The sequence below is a fragment of the Stegostoma tigrinum genome, chromosome 10, assembly GCF_030684315.1.
Source record: "Stegostoma tigrinum isolate sSteTig4 chromosome 10, sSteTig4.hap1, whole genome shotgun sequence".
Lineage (NCBI taxonomy): Eukaryota > Metazoa > Chordata > Chondrichthyes > Orectolobiformes > Stegostomatidae > Stegostoma > Stegostoma tigrinum.
The window spans coordinates 83,186,960-83,211,841 of NC_081363.1; the positions used below are offsets into that span (position 1 = coordinate 83,186,960).

At 41.0% G+C, this 24,882-nt stretch overlaps 1 protein-coding gene across 1 annotated transcript in view; it reads right to left on the reverse strand.

Moving 5' to 3' along the window:
- The window catches only part of capn3a (calpain 3a, (p94)), a 90,384-nt gene that overhangs the window by 56,552 nt on the left and 8,950 nt on the right, over nucleotides 1-24,882 (reverse strand). The window contains exon 2 of the mRNA XM_048538135.2: nucleotides 15,236-15,305. Coding sequence (XP_048394092.1) covers nucleotides 15,236-15,305 — 70 coding nt within the window. The remainder of the gene's footprint in view (nucleotides 1-15,235; nucleotides 15,306-24,882) is intronic.

Sequence of the window (24,882 nt, forward strand, 5' to 3'; positions counted from 1 at the left end):
GGAGGCTTGGGGACCGCTTTGCAGAACACCTCCGCTCAGTTCGCAACAAACAACTGCACCTCCCAGTCGCAAACCATTTCCACTCCCCCTCCCATTCTTTAGATGACATGTCCATCATGGGCCTCCTGCAGTGCCACAATGATGCCACCCGAAGGTTGCAGGAACAGCAACTCATATTCCGCCTGGGAACCCTGCAGCCTAATGGTATCAATGTGGACTTCACCAGTTTCAAAATCTCCCCTTCCCCCACCGCATCCCTAAACCAGCCCAGTTCGTCCCCTCCCCCCATTGCACCACACAACCAGCCCAGCTCTTCCCCTCCACCCACTGCATCCCAAAACCAGTTCAACCTGTCTCTGCCTCCCTAACCTGTTCTTCCTCTCACCCATCCCTTCCTCCCACCCCAAGCCGCACCCCCATCTATCTACTAACCTCATCCCACCTCCTTGACCTGTCCGTCTTCCCTGGACTGACCTATCCCCTCCCTACCTCCCCACCTATACTCTCCTCTCCACCTATGTTCTCGTCTATCCATCTTTGTTCCACCACCCCCCTCTCCCTATTTATTCCAGAACCCTCACCCCATCCCCCTCTCTGATGAAGGGTCTAGGCCCGAAACGTCAGCTTTTGTGCTCCTGAGATGCTGCTTGGCCTGCTGTGTTCATCCAGCCTCACATTTTATTATCCGGGACGATTAGACCTCTCTTTTAGAAAACCAGCACAGGGACAATGGGCCAAATCGTCTTCTTTTGCATTGTACAATTCTATGATTTTACTGACTTCTGTTGGAGAAGCTGTTGATGTCTCTGGGCAAGTGCTTCCCTTTATTAGCTTCAGTCCTAGTCCTGTATGTGCTGATATTGAGTATGAACAGAATGGAGCTCAGATGTCATATACTCCCCCACCCCAATTTACCAAGTAAAACAATCCCCTGCCACTGATGCTCACTGTCTGCCCTCACACACAAGGAACAACCACTTGAACGACATCCAGAAAGGCACGAATTATTCAAGAACTATACACCAGTAAGTGAGAGGCCTTTTAATAAAATCAGAGACACCGCAAAGAATCTCTGTAATTGGCTAAATTCTGAGCTTAGTGAAGGTGCTCAATATGAAATGGAAGAATGAAACCAAAGTCAAGGAATGTAAGCAGTAATGGAGGTGAATTGTACCTTCAGATTTATCCTGCAATTAACAGAAAACTAATATTTCTCGTACCGTCACAAGATATGAAACAGGGCACTCCCTCAGCAAATTGCTGTGACATTTAAGCTCAGCATGATGCACCATCTGTTGGACTCTGCAGAGCTAATCATTCTTCTAATATTAGCAGCAACATGCAATAGGCTGACACAGGGAGCTAAAGGATAAAATGAATGTGTGGACTGCTTCAAGTTTCATAGAGAAAAAAGTTGACTCCTTCAGCCATCTCCTGAACTAACTTTGAAATGTTGATTTGGTCTCTGCTTCAATCACTAACTATTAGCTCTTTACAAAATCTCTGCTGATAACAAAATCTCCTGTTCTCTAATTAAAACTCTTACTTAATCTTATACAACCTGGCCCCTTGCTTGATGGCCTACACTGCATAATTACAGTTGTAATTCCTATTCTGTCTACACTGTCTCATTTCCTTGAATTTTAAACATTTTCTTTTAGAAAATCTATTTATCTGCAATAAAATAATTCAATAAAACCTGGAATTAAAACAGAAAACAATAGAAACATTTCACAGGTCAGATAACATCTGAGAAATGCAAAAGAGTTACAGAGAGTTGCAAAACAGAGTTATGAGTGATTCCTTGGAGTTGTAAAGATTTCACGAATTTTAAAAATGGAGAGATCAGGAACATCCACCCCTTTTATGTCAGGAGGAGAAAGGGGATGTGACATGATTTCCAGACGTGGGAAACTTAGGTTCAGCAGAGCCATTTGTACTCAGTGCTAAGGGCAGCACTGTGGGTCAATGGTTAGCACTGCTGCCTCAAAGCACCAGAGATGCAGGTTCCACCCTCTGGCAACTGTCTGTGCGGAGTTTGCATGTTCTCCCTGTGTCTGGACTATGGGTGGAAACCCACACAAAGATGTGCAAGTTGGGTGGATTGGCCATGCTAAGTTGCCCCTGGTGTTCCGCGATGTGTAGGCTAGGTGCGTTAGACATGGGAAATGTAGGGTTACAGGGAAAGGCTAGGGGGATGGTTCTAGGTGGGATGCTTTTTGGAGGGTCAATGTGGACTTGCTGGGCCAAATGACCTGGTTCCACATTGTAGTGATTCTACAGTTGAAACAGACCCTATTTTTACTAATGCAAGGACCTTATCTTGGAGAGTGGGAATTACAGGTTTTTGGAAGGGATGTAAATCATCATGAAGTGTGCTTAAGGTAAATAGACAATTAAAATTGTGAAGTTATTTGAAAGGCCTGACCTTTAACAGTTGAGAAGAAGTAGGCCGCCTAAATTAGTGAGTTAAAGAAAGTCTGTGTGAGCAGATTTAATTGCAGTTTGTTGAAATAATCCCAACTGCCAAAGTTATAACTTTATTATTGCTTGACTGTTTTCTTCAATTGATGGTTATCACAGTGAGGGAGACGTGCTGTAACTTCACAGATTGATTGACAGCTTAAAGATGCTATTAAAGGATAAGTTGTCCTCGATCTGAAGTAATTTTTTTTATTTTATAATGGATTTAATGTTTAAGTAAGTTTAAGAACTTTTAACTTTATTGAAGGTGAGTTTTGTTTATATAGTGAGCTCTGTATTAGATATTTAAAACAACATGTTATTCATCTTTGCATGCCTCCCAAGGTCCGTCCAGTGTGGACCTGGGTCAGTTGGCATGGGTGTAAGTGCAAACGGTGGTATATAGCAACATGAGTTCACACTTGTTGGTACTAAACTGACATAGGGCTAAATGTGGTGGATGAGAGTATGTTTTTACTAAATTGGCATAGTGCTGAAAGTAGAAATAGGGATGGATTGGCATGGATGAGATATGGGTAGTGGATGGAGGTGAGGGTGTGTAAGGTGTGAGACTTAAAGAGCCAAATATTTAATGAAATGAAGGCAGAGGCAGGAAAGCCACAGGCTGGCTTAATCAAGACATAGGCCACTTGGTAATAGATTCCCCAACTTCTACTCTCTAACCAAAGGAAATGCTCCCCACACCTCTGGACATGTCTTGAGGAACAGATTTAAATTTTGCCCAGAGTCAAAAAGTCATTAGGGCACAAAAGAAGATCATTCAGATAATCAAGTACAAGTCAGCTCTCTGAAGAACAATCAACCCATATCCTAATTCCATCTCCACAGCCCTGCAATTGTTACTTTCCCAAGCACAAATCCAAATCCATTTCAAAAGCATTTGTCATCTATGCTTCCCCACCTTCATAAGCAGCAATTTGCAAGTCATTACCATTCAATGGGTGAAAAAGTTCTTCCTCACATTGTTACTGCAACTTTTGACCAAAATATTAAACATGTCCCCTCATTGTTGCATGATCAGCCAAAGGGAGTGATTTTGATTTGTCCACCTCCTCTTAATCTATCAAAATCTTCTATACTTCCATCATATTTCCTTTCAATATCCTTTCCTCAAGAAGAACAACTCCAGCTACTCCAATCTAAGCTTGTTGGTAAAATTCTGGAACCATTCTCCTCTGCATGCTCTCAAGGTTTCTCACATATTCCCAGCACTGAATTCAATGTTCCAGCTGCACAGTTTAATCAGATCCCTAAAAAGATTCAACATAATTCACCAACTCTATATATCAATGAAGCCTATGATCCCATTTGCTTGGCTAACAACTCTCTTAACACATTCTACAACTTTTAAAGATCTACACACAAGATCTTGTCCTCCCTCCACCTCCCCTGTATGTCCTTCCTCACCATTGCCTCGCCCAATAAGTCTTCTATCAATGTGCATCGTTTTTCACATTTTTCTGCACAAAATTTCATAATCACTTGGCTATCAATTCTGCTAACCTGTTCTGTTACAGTTCACTCGTATCACCCTCATTGTATGAAACACCTTCAAATTTGGCATCATTACCAAACTGCATCATTTCACTCTGTATGCCAATTTCTAACTCATTTCTATTTCAAACAAACTATATTCCTAGCACGAATTGCACAGCATTATTATCTACTTTGCTAGTCTGAAAAACTATGACTCTGTTTTCTGCCCTTGAGCCAATTTGTTTTATTTGAACTGACACAAGGTTTCAATCCTTCACTCCACTGGCTTTACATATCCATTCACATTTTAAAGCATTTGTTTGAATGCTTGATCCTGTTACAATTTCACACCAATAAATTTGATCAGTGGTATTTTAAACTTAAATTCAGCACACAGTATTCTGATCAGATTACTTTCAAGAATGTCAATTCACCAAGCAGATTTGCTTTACTGACTGTGATGTCTGCGGGATGGTCCTTGTTGAGTTGAAGGAATTGCGTCAAATTACAGGAAATTGAAGCCAGCACCCTTACACTTCTGAAGCGCTGACAACTTGGCTCTTTCACTTGATGAATTTCATGTACATCAAATAAATAGTGGGAAATTACATCCTTTCCTGTTCCCATCTTCCACTGTCATTACTCAACAGTAGTAGCAAGCACTCCCAGGACAAGCACAGTGCAGTTGGATACTAAGTTACATTCTTGCTATCCTGTCTATTAGTAAACCATGGTCCAATTGGATGACCTTGGGTGACATTACTTCTGTTCAATGAGGGTAGATTGTCAGTTCTATTATTGAATGAGCTCTTAAAAACAATGTGCTGTGGGTCACATTATTCAGTAGCCAGGATATGGTTTCATAGTCATACAGCATGGAAGCAGGCTCTTTGGCCCACCATGTCAATGATGGTCAACAAACAACAAACTACACTAATGCCTTGAATGACATTTGTTCTACAGACCACCGTACCCTGGTATTTTAAGTCCAGGTGTTTCTTGAATGTGGTAATAATACCTGCCTCCACCACCCTCTCAGGAAGCGCATTTCACATTTTCCCCTACCATTTGGCTGAAAGAATCTTTCCTCAGATCTTCTCAAAACTGCTTAGTCCTCACCTTAATGCTATGCCCTCTGGTGTTAGACACATTTGCTACGGACGAAAGATTCTCACCATCTACCCTGTCCCCGTCTACATAATTTTGTAAAACTTAATCAGGTCCCCTCTCAATCTCCGCTGCTCCAGAGAAAACAAACACAATCTGTCCAGTCTTTCCTTGTAACTAAGACATTCCATCTCAGAGAACCTCCTGGTGAACCTCTTCTGCACCCTCCATAGTGTAATTGTGTCCTTCTGTGTGTATGGCGACCAGAACTGCACACAGCATTCCATCTCTGGCCTAATCAATGCTCTATAAAATTGCAACAAGACTTCCCTGCACCTATATTCTACATCCCAGCTCATGAAGGTGAGCATCCTATGTGTATCCTCCAACACCCTGTTTACCTGCGCTGACACCTTTAGGGAGCTATGGTCTTGTACACCAAGGACCCTTTGTTCCTTAATACTCCTTAGGGACCTTGGGATTCATTGTGCATATCCTTCCCCTACTAGACCTCCCAAAAATGCATACTCTCACATTTATCAGGAATAAATTCCATCTGCCTTTGCTCAGCCTCACTTACCACCTCATTGATATCAGACTATAGCCTAAGACCATCCTCATTATCAACAACACCACCAATTTTTGAGTCACATGCAAACTTTCGAATTATACGTTCTACATTCACTTCCAAGTCATTAATGTATGTAACAAACAAGGGTCCTAGCACCAATCCCTACGATACATCATTAGTCACAAGTCTCCAATCACAAAAATAATACTCCACTATCATCCTTCGCCTCCTACTTGTAAGACAATTTTGGATTCAGTTTGCTAATGTGCCTTGGACCAGCCTTCCCTGCAGGACCATGTCAAAGGCGTTACTGAAGTCCGTGCAAACCATATCAACCGCACTACCCTTGTCAATGAACTTAGTCACCTTTTCAAAAAACTCAAATTAATCAGACAAGATCTCACTCCAACCAATTCATGCTGACTATCCCAGATCAACCTCTGCCTTTCCAAGTGTAATCTTTTCCAATAATTTGCCCACCAATTTTTAAAAATTTATTCACCGGATGTGGGCTTCACTGGCTAGGCCAGCATTTATTGCCCAGAGGCAGTTAAGAATCAATCACATTGCTTTGGGTCTGGAGTCACATGTAGACTCCAGACCAGGTAAGGATGGCAGTTTCCTTCCCTAAAGGGTATTAGTGAACCAGATGGCCTTTTTCAAAAATTGACAATGGATTCATGTCCGTTATTAGACTCTTAATTTTTGCAGGATTTTTACTGAATTCAAATTCCACTATCTGCGGCAGCATTCAAAACTGCATCCCAGAATGTTACTTGGATTTCTGGATTAACGGTCCAGTAATAATTCCACTAGACCATCACCTCCTTCGGCTAATGACAGACTAACTGGTCTGCATGGCCTGGCCTATCCCTGCTGCCCTTCCTGAACAAAGGGATTAGCTGTCCTCTAGTGACCTAGAGCTTTACCTGTGGCCAGGGAAATATTAAACATCTCTGCCAGAACCCCTCCCTTGCCTGCCATAACAGCCTGGGATTATTCTCATCAAGCCTGGGGATTTATATACTTTTATGCCTGCCAAAATGTCTAATACCTCCTTCTTATTAACCTTAACATGCTCTAGAATCTCACCATCCCAAATGAAATCGCCAGCCACAATGTCCTTCCCATTTGTGAATACACGTGAAAAACATTACTTAAGATTTCACCTACATCCTCCGGCTCCATGCATTTGATGTTGCTTTGGTCTCCATTAGGATCCACTCTTTCCTCAATAATGCTCTTTCTCCTTAATACATTTATAAAATGCCTTAAGAATTTTCTTAATCTGTCTGCCAAACATGTTTCATGGCCTCTCTTTTCCTTCCTAATTTATTTTTTAAAGCAGCTTCTACATTCTTTATACTTCTCAAAGACTTCAACTGCTTTTAACACTCTGAACCTAACATAGAGTGTCATGGAGCTGTATACCACGGAAATAGACCCTTTGGTCTAACTCGTCCATACTGACCCAAGGCCCTAAATTAATTTAGTCCCATTTGCCAGCACTTGGCCCATATCACTCTAAACCCATCCTATTCATATACCCATCCAGATGCATTTTAAATTTTGTAATTGTACCACTTCCTCTGGCAGCTCATTGCATACATACACACCATCCTCTGCGAGAAAAGGTTGCCCTTCGGTCCTTTTTCAATTTTTCCCCTCTCACGTTGAACCTATGCCCTCTAGTTTTGGACTCCCTCAGCCTGGGGAAAAGACCTTGGCTATTCACCTTATCTATGCCCTTCATGATTTTATAAACTTCTGCAAGGTAGCCATTCAGTCTCCAACTCTCCAGGAAAAGTAACTTCAGCCTATTTACCTTCTCCTGACAGCTCAAACATTCCACGCCAGCAACATCCTTGTAAATCTTTTCTAAAACCTTTCAAGTTTCACAACACCCTTCCTATAGCTTAGAGACCGAAAATGAACACAGTATTCCAAAAGTGGCCTAATCAATGTCAAGTACAGCCTCAATATGACCTCCCAACACCTATACCCAATGCACTGACAAAGGCAAGCATATCAAACATCCCCTTTACTATCCTGCCTACCTGTGACTCTACCTGTATTCCAAGGTTCCATTGTTCAGCAACACTCCCCAGAACCTTACCATTAAGTGTACAAGTCGTCTGATTTGCCTTTCCAAAATGCAGCACCTCATATTGATCTAAATTATTGATCTACCACTATGCTTCCTTATTTTTCTTTGTCAAACTCTCGACATCCCTATATATCCAGAGATGCCTATGCTTCTTGCACTTGACCTTTCCCCTTAGAGAATCATGCTAGCCCTGGACTCTCTCTGTACTGCTTTCAAAAGACCCCCACTTTCCAAATGTAAACCCAGTTGCAAATTATTGTTCCCAGTCTATGTTAGTCAGATCCTGTCTAATGATACTGCAATTGGCCTTCCACAAATTTACTCAACTTCTGCACTATCCTTATCCCTTTCCATAATGACTTGGAGTTATGGCTTTTTACCACGCTATCATACATTTCCTGCTGAAATGCGCCTTTGCAAAGGAAGCCTGGTGAGAGATGCAATGGTCTTTGTCAAGTTTCGCCCCAAGCAGTCTGTGCTTTAAGGACTGATCCTTTGTGATACATACAAAGACAAACATTGACTGCACTGTGAGGACCATCAACTCGGTTAAAGATGCTCTTTGGTCTGCCCGAAACCTGTCAGTCTTCCAGAGGAAGGAGTTGACCTCAACAGAGCGTTGCAAAATGGCACATTCCATGGACCAGGACTACATGCAATGCAGCACACAAAAGCTTGGGTCTGCTGCTACAGGATGCAATGGAGAAAGACCACCATTTAAGCACTTTCTGCCAAAGTACAATGGGAGCCCATTCAGTTATTGGGTCCTCCCAGTGCTTCAAATGCATGCAAATAAAGTCTTATACTAGTATGAAATACATCGCATTTATTTGTTCTCAAGGCACAAAGACTGTATAGAATTTAAATGGTCCAGTGACTTTGTATGAATACGAAGATTTGTCATGAATAAAGGACAGTTTTGAAATAAAAAGAAGCTCTGTAGAAGGGGAACTGTGCATAGGATGATGAGAAGGATTTCTGCCCTTTGAGTTCTTCTGCAGGCCACGTAAGGCATACTTCATGTCATCAGCCTTCGCCAAAGAAGCAGATCAGGCTTATACTGGATCACCACCAGCAGATGAGAGCCCGGTCTTCTCGACTAAATTCAATCATACATCAGTAAATCTTAGAGGAATGTGCACCAGCATTTCACACAAATTTCTTTTTGAAGTCACGTAGACAAGTGCAACAACCTTTTGGCCCACTACAGTATTTAACAATGAACAATGAAACTGATAATTGATTAATCTGATTTATTTGTGTCAATGAACTCAGAGGGAGAACTCCCTTAGTCCCTCAAAAACGTGGAGAATAAAAAAGAAACTTTAGAAAAAGCACGAGCAAGCTTGTTCAGCTGATCATATGACAAAGCTCACATCCTTAAAGATCTCCCAGTTTTTTTCTCTTTCCTACTCCTCTCCTACAGGCACTCATTTGCGCTACGGTATACAACCCTCAGATTAAACCACTACTGGTCATCTCTGTGTAATGACATAACAGCCAATGGTCTTGGTAGGGCTATGGCAATTTTACCTTTACCCATAATTCCAGGGGGAAAGCTGTCCCTGCCTTCTTGTCTATGTTGCCTGGTGTAGGAACTGGCTGGCTATCTGACTGAGGGCAAGGGACTCGAGTACGATCCAGTTTTCACCCAATGTCATAGCTTATTAACTGTGGAAATCCTGGTTGCTCCTTTCCTTCTCAAATCTATAAGTATCAAGATCAATGGTATCTACTCTCCTACCCATTTATGATCACCTGAATTGATCCAGGGTTTTCCTGGTCTGTGTATTTCAGTGTGAACTCATAACCATTCCCCTAAACAGACAGCAGACCACACAAAATTATTTATAACTAAATTATTACTAAACTAGAAATCCAGAGGCCTGAATCAATGCTCTGAAGATATGAGTTCAAATCCCACCATTCAATTCATTAATCTGGAATAAAATGCTAATTTCATTAATAATGATCATGAAACAACTGGATTGTCGTTAAAATCTATGTGGTTTTCTAATGTCCTTCAGGGAGGATATATGCTGTTCTTCCATAGTGTGACCTATGTGCGACTCCAGATCTTTTAATGTGGTTGATTTTAACTTTTCTCTGAAATGACCCAGCCAACCATTCAGGTGTGACAACTAAGCAATATGTTCTGAAGGGCAAATAGAAATGGGCAATAAATGCTGGTCTACCTAGTAATGCATAAATAATTTTTTTAAAAACCCTCTCTCATCTTGCTACAAATCTCTTCCACAGCCTCTGGCTCTTTCTGGAATCTGGTTCTGTGGCCACCTGCTACTGACCTTACCAACATGGTTTCAATTCCCTGGTTTCCATCGTCCCTAGTGAAATTTAAATTTGATTAATTAATAAATAGGGAGTTGACCGTAAAATTATTATCAATTGGCTCAAAAACCCATCTGGTTCCCTAATGTCTTTTAGGGAAAGCAATATGCTGCCCTTACCCAATCTGGCCAATATGTGCCTTCAGAACGACAGCAATGTGGTTAAGTCTTAACTGCACTCTGACAAGTCATTCAGTTCAATGGTAATTTGAGATGGGTAGTGTCAGCCCAAGCATGGACATTGTCCAGGTTTCTCCTAGGCCCTACCCTTCAGCTAAGTAGCAAGCCATCAATCTACTATCGATCACCAGCAATTGACAGTGCTGCAAACGAAGAGTATTTGTTAAGTAGCTGCTCACCAATGCACAGCTTGGGCTTGAATAATCGGGTCAAAACTTTGTTGTAGATTTGGTCAAAAAATGAAGAATAAGAGCTGAAATTCAGAGGAGAGGTGGCAGTGACTGCTCTTGACGACTATGACCATTTTTCCAGTTCTATTCTTTGCAGGGACATTGGCATCACTAGCATTCAATTGCTAATGAGAAGGTGACATGAAAGATCCCTTGGGAGACTGAAGTCAATGGGAAGGGGAAAACTCAACACCTAACACAAAGGTTGCATGGTTGATCCTGGCCAATAATCTCAGGCCAGTAAATCACTCCAGGAGTACCTCAAGGACATGTTCCAGGCAGAATCACCTTGGCCTACTTCATGAATGACCTTCCTTCCAACATTTGGCCCAAAGTGAGATGCTTGCTGGTGACTACACAATGTTCAGGACCATTCACAACTCCTCAGATACCAAATCAGTCTGTGTCTACAGGCAACAAGAGCTAAACAATGTTCAGGCTTAGGCTGATAAGTGACATTTTTCCATGACATTGCCATCGCTGAATCCCTCACCACCAACATTCCAGGAACTACCGTTAACTAGAAACTGAACTGCACTGGTCAAATAAATACTATGGTAAGAACAGCAGGTCAGAGAGTGCAAATCCTACGATGATTAATTCAGTTCCTGTCTACCCATAGTTTAACCACCAGGTACAAGGCTTGACACCATCGGGGACAAGGCAGCCAAGGTGATCAGCATTCAACGTTCATTCTCTTCACCATCGGTGCATAAGGTCAACAGTGTGTGCTATCTACTAAATGTGTTGCAGCAACTCACCAAGGCCATGACAGATACACAGGAGCATCACTGCCTGCAAGTTCCCCTTCCAACCAACACCCGATCCTGTTGAACCATACTGCTGTTTCTTCATGGATGTTGGTCAAAATCCTGGAATTCCCTCCTTAACAGCACTGTGAGTATGTCTGCACCCCAAGGGCTGCAGCAATTCTAGAAGGTAGTTCATCACCACTATTTCAAAGAAAACAAGGGTAGATAGTAAATGCTGCCATAACCAGGGAAGCTCATGTCCCATGATTTTGTTTTTAAAAAACGGATTGCAGCAGTTTAGGAAGATGGCTCACTGCCACCTTCTCAAGGGCAATTAGAGAAGGGCAAAAGATTGGTGGTCTAACCAGTGACAACCTCATCGCAAAAAGATTGCAAGAAAGAAATATTTTGTTGCTGATGGGAGTGAGCATGCTCAATCTGAACACAGAGAATCCAACTGGCAGCATATCTTATTGTTAGGACATCGTCTGCTGAAACAATAGACTGTACAAAGGTCGGCAGCTTGCTGGGATGCAGCTCCTAATGGGCATTGTTCCAAAGCACTGACCCGCGGTTCAGACCTACCTCACACAATGTTATTTTATGCTCGTCAGCATTCAGCAGCTCCATGGATTATTAAATGGAGAATGGAAGAATCCTTCTGCTCTTATATCACTTATTAACAGTTCAAAAGCTGTCCAATTTTTCTTTAATTGATTCATCCATGATGATTTGTACAGGGGAGCCACTGCACAAATACCAATGGCCAGTGTTCAAATGTGAATCGTAATAACTGCACCTCCCAGTCACGAACCATTTCAACTCCCCCTCCCATTCCTCAGACGACATGTCCATCATGGGCCTCCTGCAGTGCTACAATGATGCCACCCAAAGGTAGCAGGAACAGCAACTCATATTCCGCTTGGGAACCCTGCAGCCCAATGGTATCAATGTGGACTTCACAAACTTCAAAATCTCCCCTTCCCCCACTGCATCCTAAAACCAGCCCAGTTCTTCCCTTCCCCCCACTGCATCACAAAACCAGCCCAGCTCATCTCCACCCCCCCACCTGTGTCCCAAACCAGCCTGTCTCTGCTTCCCTAACCTGTTCTTCCTCTCACCCATCCCTTCCTCCCACCTCAAGCCACACCTCCATTTCCTACCTACTAACCTCATCCCGCCTCCATGACTTGTCCATCTTCCCTGGACTGACCTATCCCCTCCCTACCTCCTCACCTATACTCTCCTCTCTACCTATCTTGTTTTCTCTCCATTTTCAGTCCGCCTCCTCCTCTCTCCCTATTTATTCCAGTTCCCTCTCCCCATCACCCTCTCTGATGAAGGGTCGAGGCCCAAAATGTCAGCTTTTGTGCTCCCGAGATGCTGCTTGGCCTGCTGTGTTCATCCAGCTCCACACTTTGTTATCAGTGATTCCATCCCAGTTCTGCTTCTGCTAACACAGCTTGCTAAGTAGTGACCTCAAGCAGACTTAGCTTAAGAAAGGAGATTGCAAACACTCTGCAAGACTAGCTTGGCCTGAACATAGCTGTCATCAGGAAGGAAGGAAAGGTTTGCTTATATGGTACCTTTCACAAACACAAAATATTCCAAAGTGCTTTACATTCAATGAAGTACTTCTGCAGCCAATTTGCCCACAGCAAAATCCCACAAACAGAAATGTAATGATGTGATAGTAATTTGTTTTTTCTTGTGACATTGATTGAGAGTAAGTATTGGCTAGGATACCTGCATTTCATTGAAGCAGTACTGGGGGATATTTTATATTCATCTGATAGGGTAGACAGGGATTTGATTGAATGTTTCAACCGAAAGACAGAATCTTTGACAATGCAGCACTCCCTAAGTTACTCTCTGGACTGTCACCCTTGATATTTGTACTTAAGTTTTAGAGAAAAGCTTGAACCCAAAATCTCTGACTCAGAGGCATAAGCAATGAGCCCAGGTAAAAATCTAGATGAAACATCTACTTTTCGACTAACATCACTGCATCAAATCCGAACATGGTAAATGTTAAAATATCTGCAGAGAGAAATCAGTACTGAGCTTTTCTTACAATTTCTGTTTCTGATTTACAGCATTCGCAGTACTTTCTGTTTTTACTCAGTGTCAAAATATACTTCCTGAACGTCAAACCATGCAAGTTGCTTCCAGCCACTATTCCCATTACCTATCCTCATTAACCTGAAACCATCAAAATCACTAAAGTCATTCTGCACAACAGCGGTCGCTACCTCCTAATCCCAATCCCTACCCTCCATGGTTGCCCATCCATTCTCTTGGTTCACCATCCTCTTTCAATCTCCCTGACCCCCAGTTCTTTTTGTTGACTTATCCGAGAGCCAGTGCTACAACTGAAAAGGCCCAATCTTGAAAATCTATTCCTCTGTGAGCTTCCTGAAGATAATGTTTAGCTGTCATAAGTTCACTGATTAAGTTGTAATGGGGCCCAAGATGTAACATAAGGGGGTGCCTGTCCTAGCCTTTCCATGTTGGGTACTAACAAATTTCTAAATGCGTTTTAAATTTGAATATTCCTGCAATTTCATTAGCTGACTGCTAATTATATATATTTCTGTAAGAGAAGCTCAAACTGCTAGCTCTTAGTAATTTATCAGAACTGATCACTGTAACCACGTAAAAGGTTTCCAAATGTATTCCTTAATTGCTTATAGGAAGCTGAAGCTCAAATGCTAATGACCACAAAGGAAAAGTGAAAGTAAAGTTCAGCAGAGCTTTGTCTTCAAAGGATAGTAGTCTTACAGCAGTTTGCAGGGGAGGCTACTGAAACAGTACATTTCTGGGTTCAGCAAACAACGATCTTTGAAGAGGAAAAGTTGACGTATATGATTAAAAACAGGAAGGTGGAGCCAGCTAATTGTGAGTTATCTATGGCCAAATGGTCTCTTTTCCTAATAGCAACAATAACTTTATCTAGGAAATAGCCTGCTACAGGTTACTAGTAAATGTAAGAAGAGAATTCATAATAAGTCAACTAATCAGTAAGCTGATCATACCGATTCAAAATTTGATCTCAGAAACCAACATAAAGGATCAGTTCATGGATGTAGCAACTTTTTTTTATTGCACCACAGCTCTTGGTCAGAAAGGAGAAAATGCAGAAATGGATTTCTGGAGGAAAAAGGATGTGAGGAGCCCAGCAGAACAAAATGTACCTCCATCTTTTAGGGAATTCAGAAGCAGGAGAAGAATTGGTTTCACAGAGTGTCAAAGATCACACAGTGAAAATTCAACCTTCATCACCACACCATGAGGCAGGCTTCAGTTTCTTGGGCCATGGCCGTGCAGTCTTATGCATAATAACAAAATGACTTGAAGGGTCCTGAATTTTCTGTGTGATATCAACAGCCAAAATGATCAAATCAGCCAACAAATCAGTAACATTTTCCTTTTCATCTGAATCTTGTAACAAAATGTAATAAAAATATCTATAACCACCAGCTTAATTTCACTACCTGCCTTTCAGTAGCGACATATGAATAATGTGCACCTTTATCGTGCATTACATCTTTGTGATGTCAAACTAACATTTCTACCCTTGTTGTCTTGACAGAAATTCTTGGTAACAGAGGTACAACATGGTAATGTGAGAGAGAGGACCTTCCACTCTGGCCAACATGGCCAATTTGATGGTATCTAATTTTCTCACATTGGCAGAAGAAATTTTTCCTTATTACTGAGTGCTTTTATATTTTCAGCCATTACCATTCCCTTTAGTCTTCTTCATTGGCTACTTTGACTGTTCGACATATCGGTTCCCTGAATAGAATGTATTGCTGGCTCAGTTTTAAAGTATTCATGCAATATCCCTATGTTCACTTTTTTGACCAATCTTTTAATATGTTTATCTTAAAACAGCAGATCCGTGCTGTAGAAGCTACTGACTGTTGGTTTCATATTATCCGCCAAAAAGGTCTTAGAAATTATGAAACAAGACCTACCCAAATCTCCTTGACAGATATCAGTTCTTGAGGCTCCACCAATGATGAACTTTGGATTCTCACAGATTTCCTGACAAGACAAAACATAATTAGCTGAGATAGCAGGAACTGCAGATGCCGGAGAATCTGAGATAACTAGGTGCAGAGCTGGATGAACACAGCAGGCCAGCAGCATCAGAGGAGCAGGAAGGCTGATGTTTCGGGTCTAGGGGTCTAGGCCCAAAATGTCAGCCATCCTGCTCCTCTGTTGCTGCTTGACCTGATGTGTTCATCCAGCTCTACACCTTGTTATCACATAATTAGCTGAGCCTATCAACAATTGAAAACACTTTTTTAAAACACTTCACTCTTCACCCTGGTAAAATTTCATCCCTTTTTAAAACATGGCCACCAAATATTTTTATTTTCTATCGTATGTTCTTTTCTTTTCACTGAGACACAAATTTAAGCATAACTGGCACTGAGATTGTTACTGAAAATGCCAAGGTTTGTGTCTGAAAGCACTGTTTAAATATCCTTAAAATCACTAGGCAGTGCAAATGATTGGTGCCCTTGATGAATGCAACCAACATTTGTAAAGTAAATTAATAACTAGAATGTCAATAAGAAGAATAATATCATCAATATCAATGATCAGCCCAATGTTATTATGATCCTTCATGAATGAAAGTCATTGAAACAACTAAAAGGACCAGATTTTTGGACTCAGTGGATAGTTTTCAATGTCCTCATCAAAAAATGCATAATGTCAAATAAATGAATGTGTTCATTAAGGCCCATGCTATAATTAGCCAACAAACAATAATTTAGTAACGGCAGTGGATATAAACACAAGCCAGACTCAAAAAATTTCATTCATGGTTGAGAGTGTGCTTGAAAATAGTACCTGAAACGGGTACCACAACTACTTTAGTTAGAAATAAAAGATACGTTTTACTAAATATAACACATGAACAGATGGACTAAGGAGATGAAGGACGCCATTTAGCCCTGAATCTAGCCTAAGATTCAAAAACGTTAGAGTTGATCTGATTGTAACCTCAACTCCACATTCTAAACTATCTCCGATAATTTTTCACCCTCTTGCATATGGTAGATTCTACCTCTGCCACAAAATTATGCAAAAACTTTGTTTCCACCATCTTTTGGAAAAGAGTTCCAAAGGCTCATACCCCACTGAAAGAAAAGAAATCCTCATCTCAATGCTAACTGAATGAACCCTTATTTTTCATTGATGATCCCGTAGTCCTAGATTCTTGCACAAGAGGATGTATCCTTTCTACAGTCATCTCAGGATTTTGCAAGTTTCAATCAAGTTTCCTCTCACTCTGCTAAACTCCAGTGAACACAAGCCGACTAACGTTTCTCCCCCAAAGACAAACCATCCACTCAGGGTATTACTCTCATGAAACATCTTTGAATTGCTTCCAATGGATTTACATTCTTCCTTAAATAAGGAGATCTATACCATATTTACTATAATTTGTCTGGCAATCTTTTATAGCTGAAAAATAACAAAGACATTCAATGCCCCTTGCAGTAAATGAGAGCATTCTATTTGCTTTCCTAACTTCTTATTATACCTATACAGTAGCCTTTTGTGATTCATGCACCAGGACACCAAGACTCCTATGCATCTCAGAGCTTTGCAATCTTTCACAATATACTTCTGTTTTATTCTTCCTGTCAAAATGAATAATTTCACATTTTCACACTCTTACCTCATCTTCCAGATTGCTGCCCCACTCTGTTAATTCAGCTACATACTTTTGTAGCATCCCTTCATCCTCTTCATAACTTACATTCCTACTTATCTTTGCGTACACCAGCAAATTTAGGAAATATGTCTACAGTCTCTTCTTCCAAGCAATTTTGATAAACTGTAAAATATTGAGGTCCCAGCATTGATCCCCATGGCACACAACTCATTACATCTTGCCAACCAGAAAAATACCCATTTATGCCTACTCATTTTCCTGTTAGTTAGCCAAACCCATGTTTTCTTCAATCAATCCCCCCATACCGTGAGCCTTTATTTTCTGTAATACAATTGATGCAATATCTTATCAAATGCCTTCTGGAAATTTAAGTGCAGTACATCTACCAGTTCCCATTTATTCAGAGCTTCTTCAAAGGACTCCAATAAATTGATTAAACATGATTTCCTTTTCATAAGCCATTTCACTTTGCATCATTACCTTGAATTTTCTTAAATGCCCTGTTATAATAACAACTTCTAACATAACAGTGTTAAGCTAACAGATTCATAGCCTTTCTTCCTTGAGACCCAAACAGTTTCCAACATCAATACCTTTTCTAGGCTGTATTTGAAATGAATTTGACAATTATTTCCTTCTCTAAACAGTGTTGTTCATGGTTGTGCTATGTAAGAGGCTTGCTCCCACCAAGGTTTAGAATGTGGATGTGGAAAGGAAATTTCCTCTTGTAGGAGAGTACTAGAACTAGGGAGCTTTATCTTTGCTTAGTTTAGAACCTATCAAGTGATTAGTGGTACACGATATACCACCATAGAATATATTCAGAAGAGACACTGCTCCTAGATTAACAAGGTGTACCGTGCATAACAGCAATAAATCCAACTACATTTAGTTCGGCATAATGACAGGATGCTAGGGAGTTCTCACAGATATATCCGGCCCTTCTGAAAACGAGTTGAACTCCTTGTCTCCACCCACAGATTATATGTGAGTTGATTAGAATAGGTGGAGCCATCATACTATGAATAATAACCACTTCAAAACCATTACATTATACAAAAGCAACAGTGAGTGGTCACACTTGTATAAATAAAACTGTATTACAGATTGCTTTTCATTTACAGTAACTGAGAGTACTTGCACTCTCATCAGAGCACTGCCTTCTATTCACTCCAGTACTGCCAGCCTTAATCCCTTATCAGGGTGCTAAATATACTTATGGTAAATGCAGGTACTCCTGCTTTCACACTTCTATTAGAGTGCAGATTTCCCTTTACTTACAGTAAATGTGCATGAATTCTCAGACTACATAGAATTCTCTTCAATTATAGTAATTACAAGCTCCCTCACCCTCACTTACCCATCATAGTGCATGCTGCACTTCACATACCACAACTGTAATACTCAACCACCTATCACAGAGCACTGACGCACACTCTCAGAAATTTTAGGGGCTCCCCCTCACAAATCCTATCAGGTTGGACACACACTAAAAAGTAAATTTGCTTGGATCCCTACCTTTGGTCGTTTCCACAGTATGTTCTTCACTTTTGAGGACTTTTGTCCCAGTTTTTTATACCCAAGGGACTCCACTGAGGCTGGAAACGTGTCATCTTCAAACAGAATATTTTGCTGCAGGCAGTCCTGCTTCAGTGTTACAAAGTTCTGCTCATTAAATTTGATGGGCTTATGAATCGACCCTTCCCCCTCCCGCCTCTGTCTCTCATGTATCAGACGGTCACAGAAGTGCCCAGTTGGTGTGTATGGCATGGTTTCCAGCAAAAGATCTTTACTTGGATCTCTATGAGCAGACAGACGGCTATTGAGGCAGCGACTACCACACTCAGCAGCAAATGATATCAGTTGGTACGTTACAATACCTTCAGTGGACACAAACTCCTGGCATAAATCCAGGCTGCTCATTCCTGATTGGATGGATTTCAAACAACGTCACACCTGCAGAATGCAGTACAAAAGACAATCTCCCTCAGGCCATTGGCTGAGATACAATAGAGAAAGAACAAAAACTACACACTGAGGGACTGCTGAGTTACAACAGCCAGAAGGGTTGTGTTGATAATGTTGGTGAAGAATAGGAAGAAACATAGAGATAAGCATCTTTTTTTCTGCATCCAAAGAGCTGAAAGAGGCTCTGTCTGCCTCAGCAAAATGGCATTCACGATAAAGCTGCACTCAACGAGCTGTGTGTGAGACACACTATAAACTTTAATCCAGTTGAGATGCAAATCCATTGAATATTGATCTTATGGGCCTGGCTGGGCTGTTATGACTTCAGGTGGGGCATTTTTTCTCCCCCATAATTCTAATCTGTGCACTTCTCAGTTCCTATGGAGAATTTCTCTCTGATCTTATTGATTTACTTCCCAACACTCAACACTTGTGCTGAGAGAAACAAGCTACATTTAATTACAAGAGTACATCTCAAATTCCTGTGTGCAGAATTGGTCCCCTTATTTCAGAAAAATATTTGAGGTAGTTCAGAGAATGTTTATTCAGTTGATACCTAGACAAGAGGGCTGTCTAATGAGGAAAGGTTGGGTAGACTAGTTTCCACCAGAGTTTAGAATAATGAGGGATTAACCAATGTCGTCAAATAAGCCCAATTCAATGATCACTATTAATTATTTCATCATCCTTAGTGGCCAGCCTCTTCTCAGCAGAGGAAATATTATGATGAGACTGAATATTGCCTCCTGTATGTTGGTGCAGGCTTCGGTCATTTGAGCAGAATACTTGATAACAGAGACCTCAAACCCAACATCAAATTACAAGGCAAATAGTGCATCTGTACATATTGGAAACATGAACAACGGATAGCAGACACTGCAAATCCCTTAAGATATGCCACCAGTGATACATCTGCAAAATCTTCCAAAACTCTGACAGGGTAGATGCTGCAATTTTAGTGTATTTTCTCAGGTCAATTTCATCTGTATCAAGGCACTGGTTATGGTCAATCAACTGTATTGTGAAGGCACACTGGCCAAATGCTTGTTATCATAGAATCACAGACTCTACTTCGAGTTTCATCATGTAAGCAGTTACCAAGAAATGCTTGCTACACACATGGACTACAGTAATTCAAGAAGGCAGCTCACTACAACTTTCTCACAGGCAACAAATGATGGGCAATAAATGCTGGCCCAACCAGCTCCTGCACAACTAAGACATCTTATAGATCCTCTTTGTGGAGATATTGAAGATTAGCTCAGAGAAACATTGTCTCTCAGAGATGTATATACAGCCTTGCTACTGAACTGACATGCCTGGTGTCCTCCAACCAGATCCCAGCTATGGGTCAAGTAGTACATGCTGCATTATGTGTCTGCCTCAGGACAGTCAAATGCACAGAAGTCGATCCCGTTGATGGCCAGTGGTCCCTTTAACAATCATTCAGCCATTCCTGCATCTGAGTGGATTCCACAAGTCATTGAAATTGCCTTTCTTTAGTATTTAGTTTATAACATGAAGAGGTAATGTAAACATTGGGCAAGGCTGTGTCTCTAAATCACGACTGGGCAATGCAGCCAAAAATCAAATGGAGAAGACACTTCAACTGTAAGCAGGTTACATTGCCTCATCTCACTAAAATTCTGAGGCTGCATTTCATCTTGTTGCACTGATGGAAGCATGCTAATTGCACGGGCCATTGCTCAGATACACGTTCTTGACTCAAAAATATGACACTGATATTTTGTACTTTAAAATTTCCTGATCCAGCTAAAAATGCACATGCCAAACTATAATAGTAAAATATTTTGGAAACATGGTTGTTAATCTTTCAGTAATTCATAGGCTACATTGTTCTATTTTAATTATCCTAAACTACCTAGGCATTATATACTTTAAAAGTGCTATTACGGCACAACACTTAGCCTCTGAAGCACTACATTCAGAGGACATCTGGTCTGGTGTCATGCATCAATTTATGGAGTAACTGCCTGACCCAGCGCATTGGTAGAAATGAAAAGAAAATTTGACATTCCAGTTATTATTCAGACTCAAAGCTGCTGCAAAATTTCTACTGGTTAGAACTTAGGAGGCATCATTACCAAGCAAAGTTTTTGAATTTGGTTCAGCAGGGGATGGAGGTAGATTGACTGACATCAAACAGTAACATTGTGCTTTCAAAGAGGAACACTGGAAAAAAAAGGGAGAAGCAATCATAAAGCAACTGTCTGTGAGAATGCTGAAATACATAGGTGTTGCACTAATGCACAGATTACAAACCAGGTAGGCCGTTTACCTTTAAGATAGTCAAATAATACAACAACGTGTGGTGATCAAATATAAAGGTTCCCATCATCAGATTCATTAGCAATTACTATTGCAGAGGAGTTGTAGTTGCAGTAACAGTAGTACAAAATGTCTAGGTCCTTTGTTTAAGTCTGAGATCATATCAGAGTATAACAGAGCCCCCTCAGGATCTTGCATGTTTAATAAGATCATTCTTAATTCTTCTAAATTCTAATGAATAAATCCCTTAAACTGTTTAGCATTCTCAATAAATCAACATCTTTATCCCAGGTATCAGCTTAATGGATCTCTTTTGAACTTTAAATAACGACGAAAACCAGAGACAGTATTCCAGATACAGCCTCACCAACACCCTGTACAATTACTACAAGACTTCCTTATTTTTAAGCTCCAAACACCTAGCAACAAAGCCCAATGACATTCAGCATGGTGCAGAGCTTCTCAGTCGGGCCTTCTCTGCTCACCAGTTCCATTTTTTAAAATTATTTTTCCCTATTTATAGCAGTTTTTCTATCCCCAACGCCTCCCAACTTTTAACTTCTTTAACTACCCTACCCGGAGAATAGAGGCGAGATGAAGGAGATGAGCTATGTCTGGAGCCTGGAGTGGCAGCAGAGTGAGTGCGGGCTGAGTCCCAGAGCAGGGAGCAGAGCGAGTTGCAGTCAGAGCCCAGAGTGGTAGGACAGCGAGCTTGGGCCATGTCCCGGAGTGAGAACCAAAACAAGTCACTGCCGGAGCCTGGAGTGGCAAGTGAACGAGTGTGAGCCAAGTCCTGGAATGGGGAGAAAAATGACTTCTGGCCAGAGCCCAGAGATGCAGGATAGCCAACATGGGCCAAGTCCCAGTGCAGGGAGAACAGCAAGATGTGGGCCAGAGTCCAGACCGGCAGCAGAGCAAGCTCTGAACTGAAGCCAGTGTGTCAAAGGAGCATGGGCTCATGTTCTGGAGCCCAGCGGGTATGGACTCATGTTGGAAAAGCACTATGACTTGAGTACTTTAAAGGCACTTTTATTCTCATTCTGGCCTTTTAATCTCTGTATTCCATGCTAATTTATTCTTTTTACTGTTCAAATTCTGTGACAGCACTTAAAGTATCTGTACATAAGTATCTTGGCCCTAAGATGGTGCCAAGAAGCAACAGTACAAACTTTTCACTGCACGTATTTGACTATGTGTGACAATAAAGGCTATCCTATTCTAATGTTCCATTTGCTTTCTTAATTACTTCCTGACCTGCATGCTAACCTTTTGTATTTCTTGCACAAAAACACCCAGACCCCTCTGTGCTGCACTTTTTTTTGAATCTCTCTCCATTTAAGTAACAGGCTGCCTTTTGATTCTTCCTGAAAGAATGAATGATGAATGATGAATGATTTATTTATTGTCTCATATACCCAGAGTGAGACAGTGAAAAGTGTCCTGTCAGCACAAGCCAGTGCCTTTTTGAGGTAAAAGAAGAATAAAAGTAAGTACTTAAATAGCGTTCATATTTATCGGCCAGAGTCCCAAAGTGCATGAGCTCACAATCTGCCACATTAAGCTCCATCTGCCAAGTTTTTGCCCACTGGTAATATCTCATTATAGATTCCTGTTATATCCTCATTACAACATGCTCTCTCTCACCAATTTTTCATCAGTAAATTAAGATGCATAACACTCTGCCCCCCCTCAAGTCATTGATATAAACAGTAAATCATGAAGCCCCTAGTCTCTTTCACAAAACCATGCTGACTCTGTTTCAGCTTTTCTAAATTTCTGTTATTTGTTCCTTAAAGATCAGCTCTACCATTTTCCCAACAACAGATATCGGATTATCTGGCCAGTAGTTTCCAGCCTAGAGTCTCCATTCCTTCTTCAACCATGGCATCATATTGGCAGTTTTCAAATCTGCTATAACTCTCCCAACATCCAGCAAGTTTCAAAATATTTCAACCAATGCCTCCACTAGCTTCATTTAAAATTCTTGGACACAACCCATCCGGTCTTACCAACCTGTCTGCCTTCAATCCCAAGAACTTGTCAAATACTTTGTCCCTCACGAAAGAGACTGCTATGAGATCTTTCCTCCCATTAGCACCTTGCTTGTCCTTATCTTTGGGCTGTTTACAGTGTTCTCCATCATGAAGACTGAAGCAAAATATTAGTTTAAACTATCTGACATTGCCTTGTTCCCAATTATCAATTCCTCAATTACATCCTTCAAGGATCCTACACATAAGACCATAAGATATAGGAGTGGAAGTAAGGCCATTCGGCCCATCAAGTCCACTCCGCCATTTAAATCATGGCTGATGGGCATTTCAACTCCACTTCCCTGCACTCTCCCCATAGCCCTTGATTCCTTCTGAGATCAAGAATTTGTCGATCTCTGCCTTGAAGGCATCCAACGTCTCGGCCTCCACTGCACTCTGTGGCAATGAATTCCACAAGCCCACCACTCTCTGGTAGAAGAAATGTCATCTCATTTCAGTTTTAAATTTACCCCCTCTAATTTTAAGGCTGTGCCCCGGGGTCCTAGTCTCCCCGCCTAACGGAAACAACTTCCTAGCATCCACCCCTTCTAAACCATACATTATCTTGTAAGTTTCTACTAGATCTCCCCTCAACCTTCTAAACTCTAATGAGTACAATCCCAGGATCCTTAGCCGTTCATCATACGTTAAACCTACCATTCCAGGGATCATCCGTGTGAATCTCCGCTGGACACGCTCCAGGGGTAGCATGTCCTTCCTGAGGTGTGGGGCCCAAAATTGGACAAACACATTTTACCTACTCTCTCTCTTTTCATATATTTGGAGAGGTTCTTCTTGTTTTTATACTTGCCAATTTCTTCACAATCAATTGTATCCCTTTTCCTTTACTTTTTTCAGTCATCTGCTTCTGGTCTCTAAACTAGTTCCAACCCCTGCCCTTAAGCTTAAATTTGCCACAAATCAAACAAAATAAACTAACTGAAATAGGAATTACTCATGCATTTATTATGTATTACATTATCATTAGTTACATAGGTTTAATTAATGGAAATAAATAAACTAATCTCATCACAATTATTATTCTGCATATTTGCCTGATCAGAAATTGTAGTTTCATGAGTTACCTCTATGTTCATCTCACTAAGCACTTACACAGACTACATCGGGAGAAATTGAGGAAATGCACAGTTATCAGCTCCAGGTTGGAAAAAATATTCTCACCTTAAATCCCCACCAACTCCCCCCATAGTTATATTATTTCATATTTAACTGGGGTTCTCAGATCATTTAAGGACGGTGGCTAATGATACAAAATGCAAAGTGGTATGCACAGTCAGGTGTGACATTTGTAACATTAACACAGGGCATGGCCTACAACTGTCACACTGCAAACTCTTATTGCCAACTTTTCTCAATTTCTGAGAAATATTCAACTTTGGAAAATGTAGGTGGTCTAATTAGTAAGTTTGCAGATGACACCAATATTGGCAAAGTTGAAACTACTTAGGAGCATTGTGAAAGAATACAGCTGGATATAGATAGATTGCAGATTTGGGCACTGAAATGGCAGACGAAGTTTAATCCGGACAAACAAAGGTGATGCATTTAAGAAGATCAAATTCAGGTGTGAATTATACAATTAAAGGTAGAACCCTTAGGAGCATTGATATATTTAGGG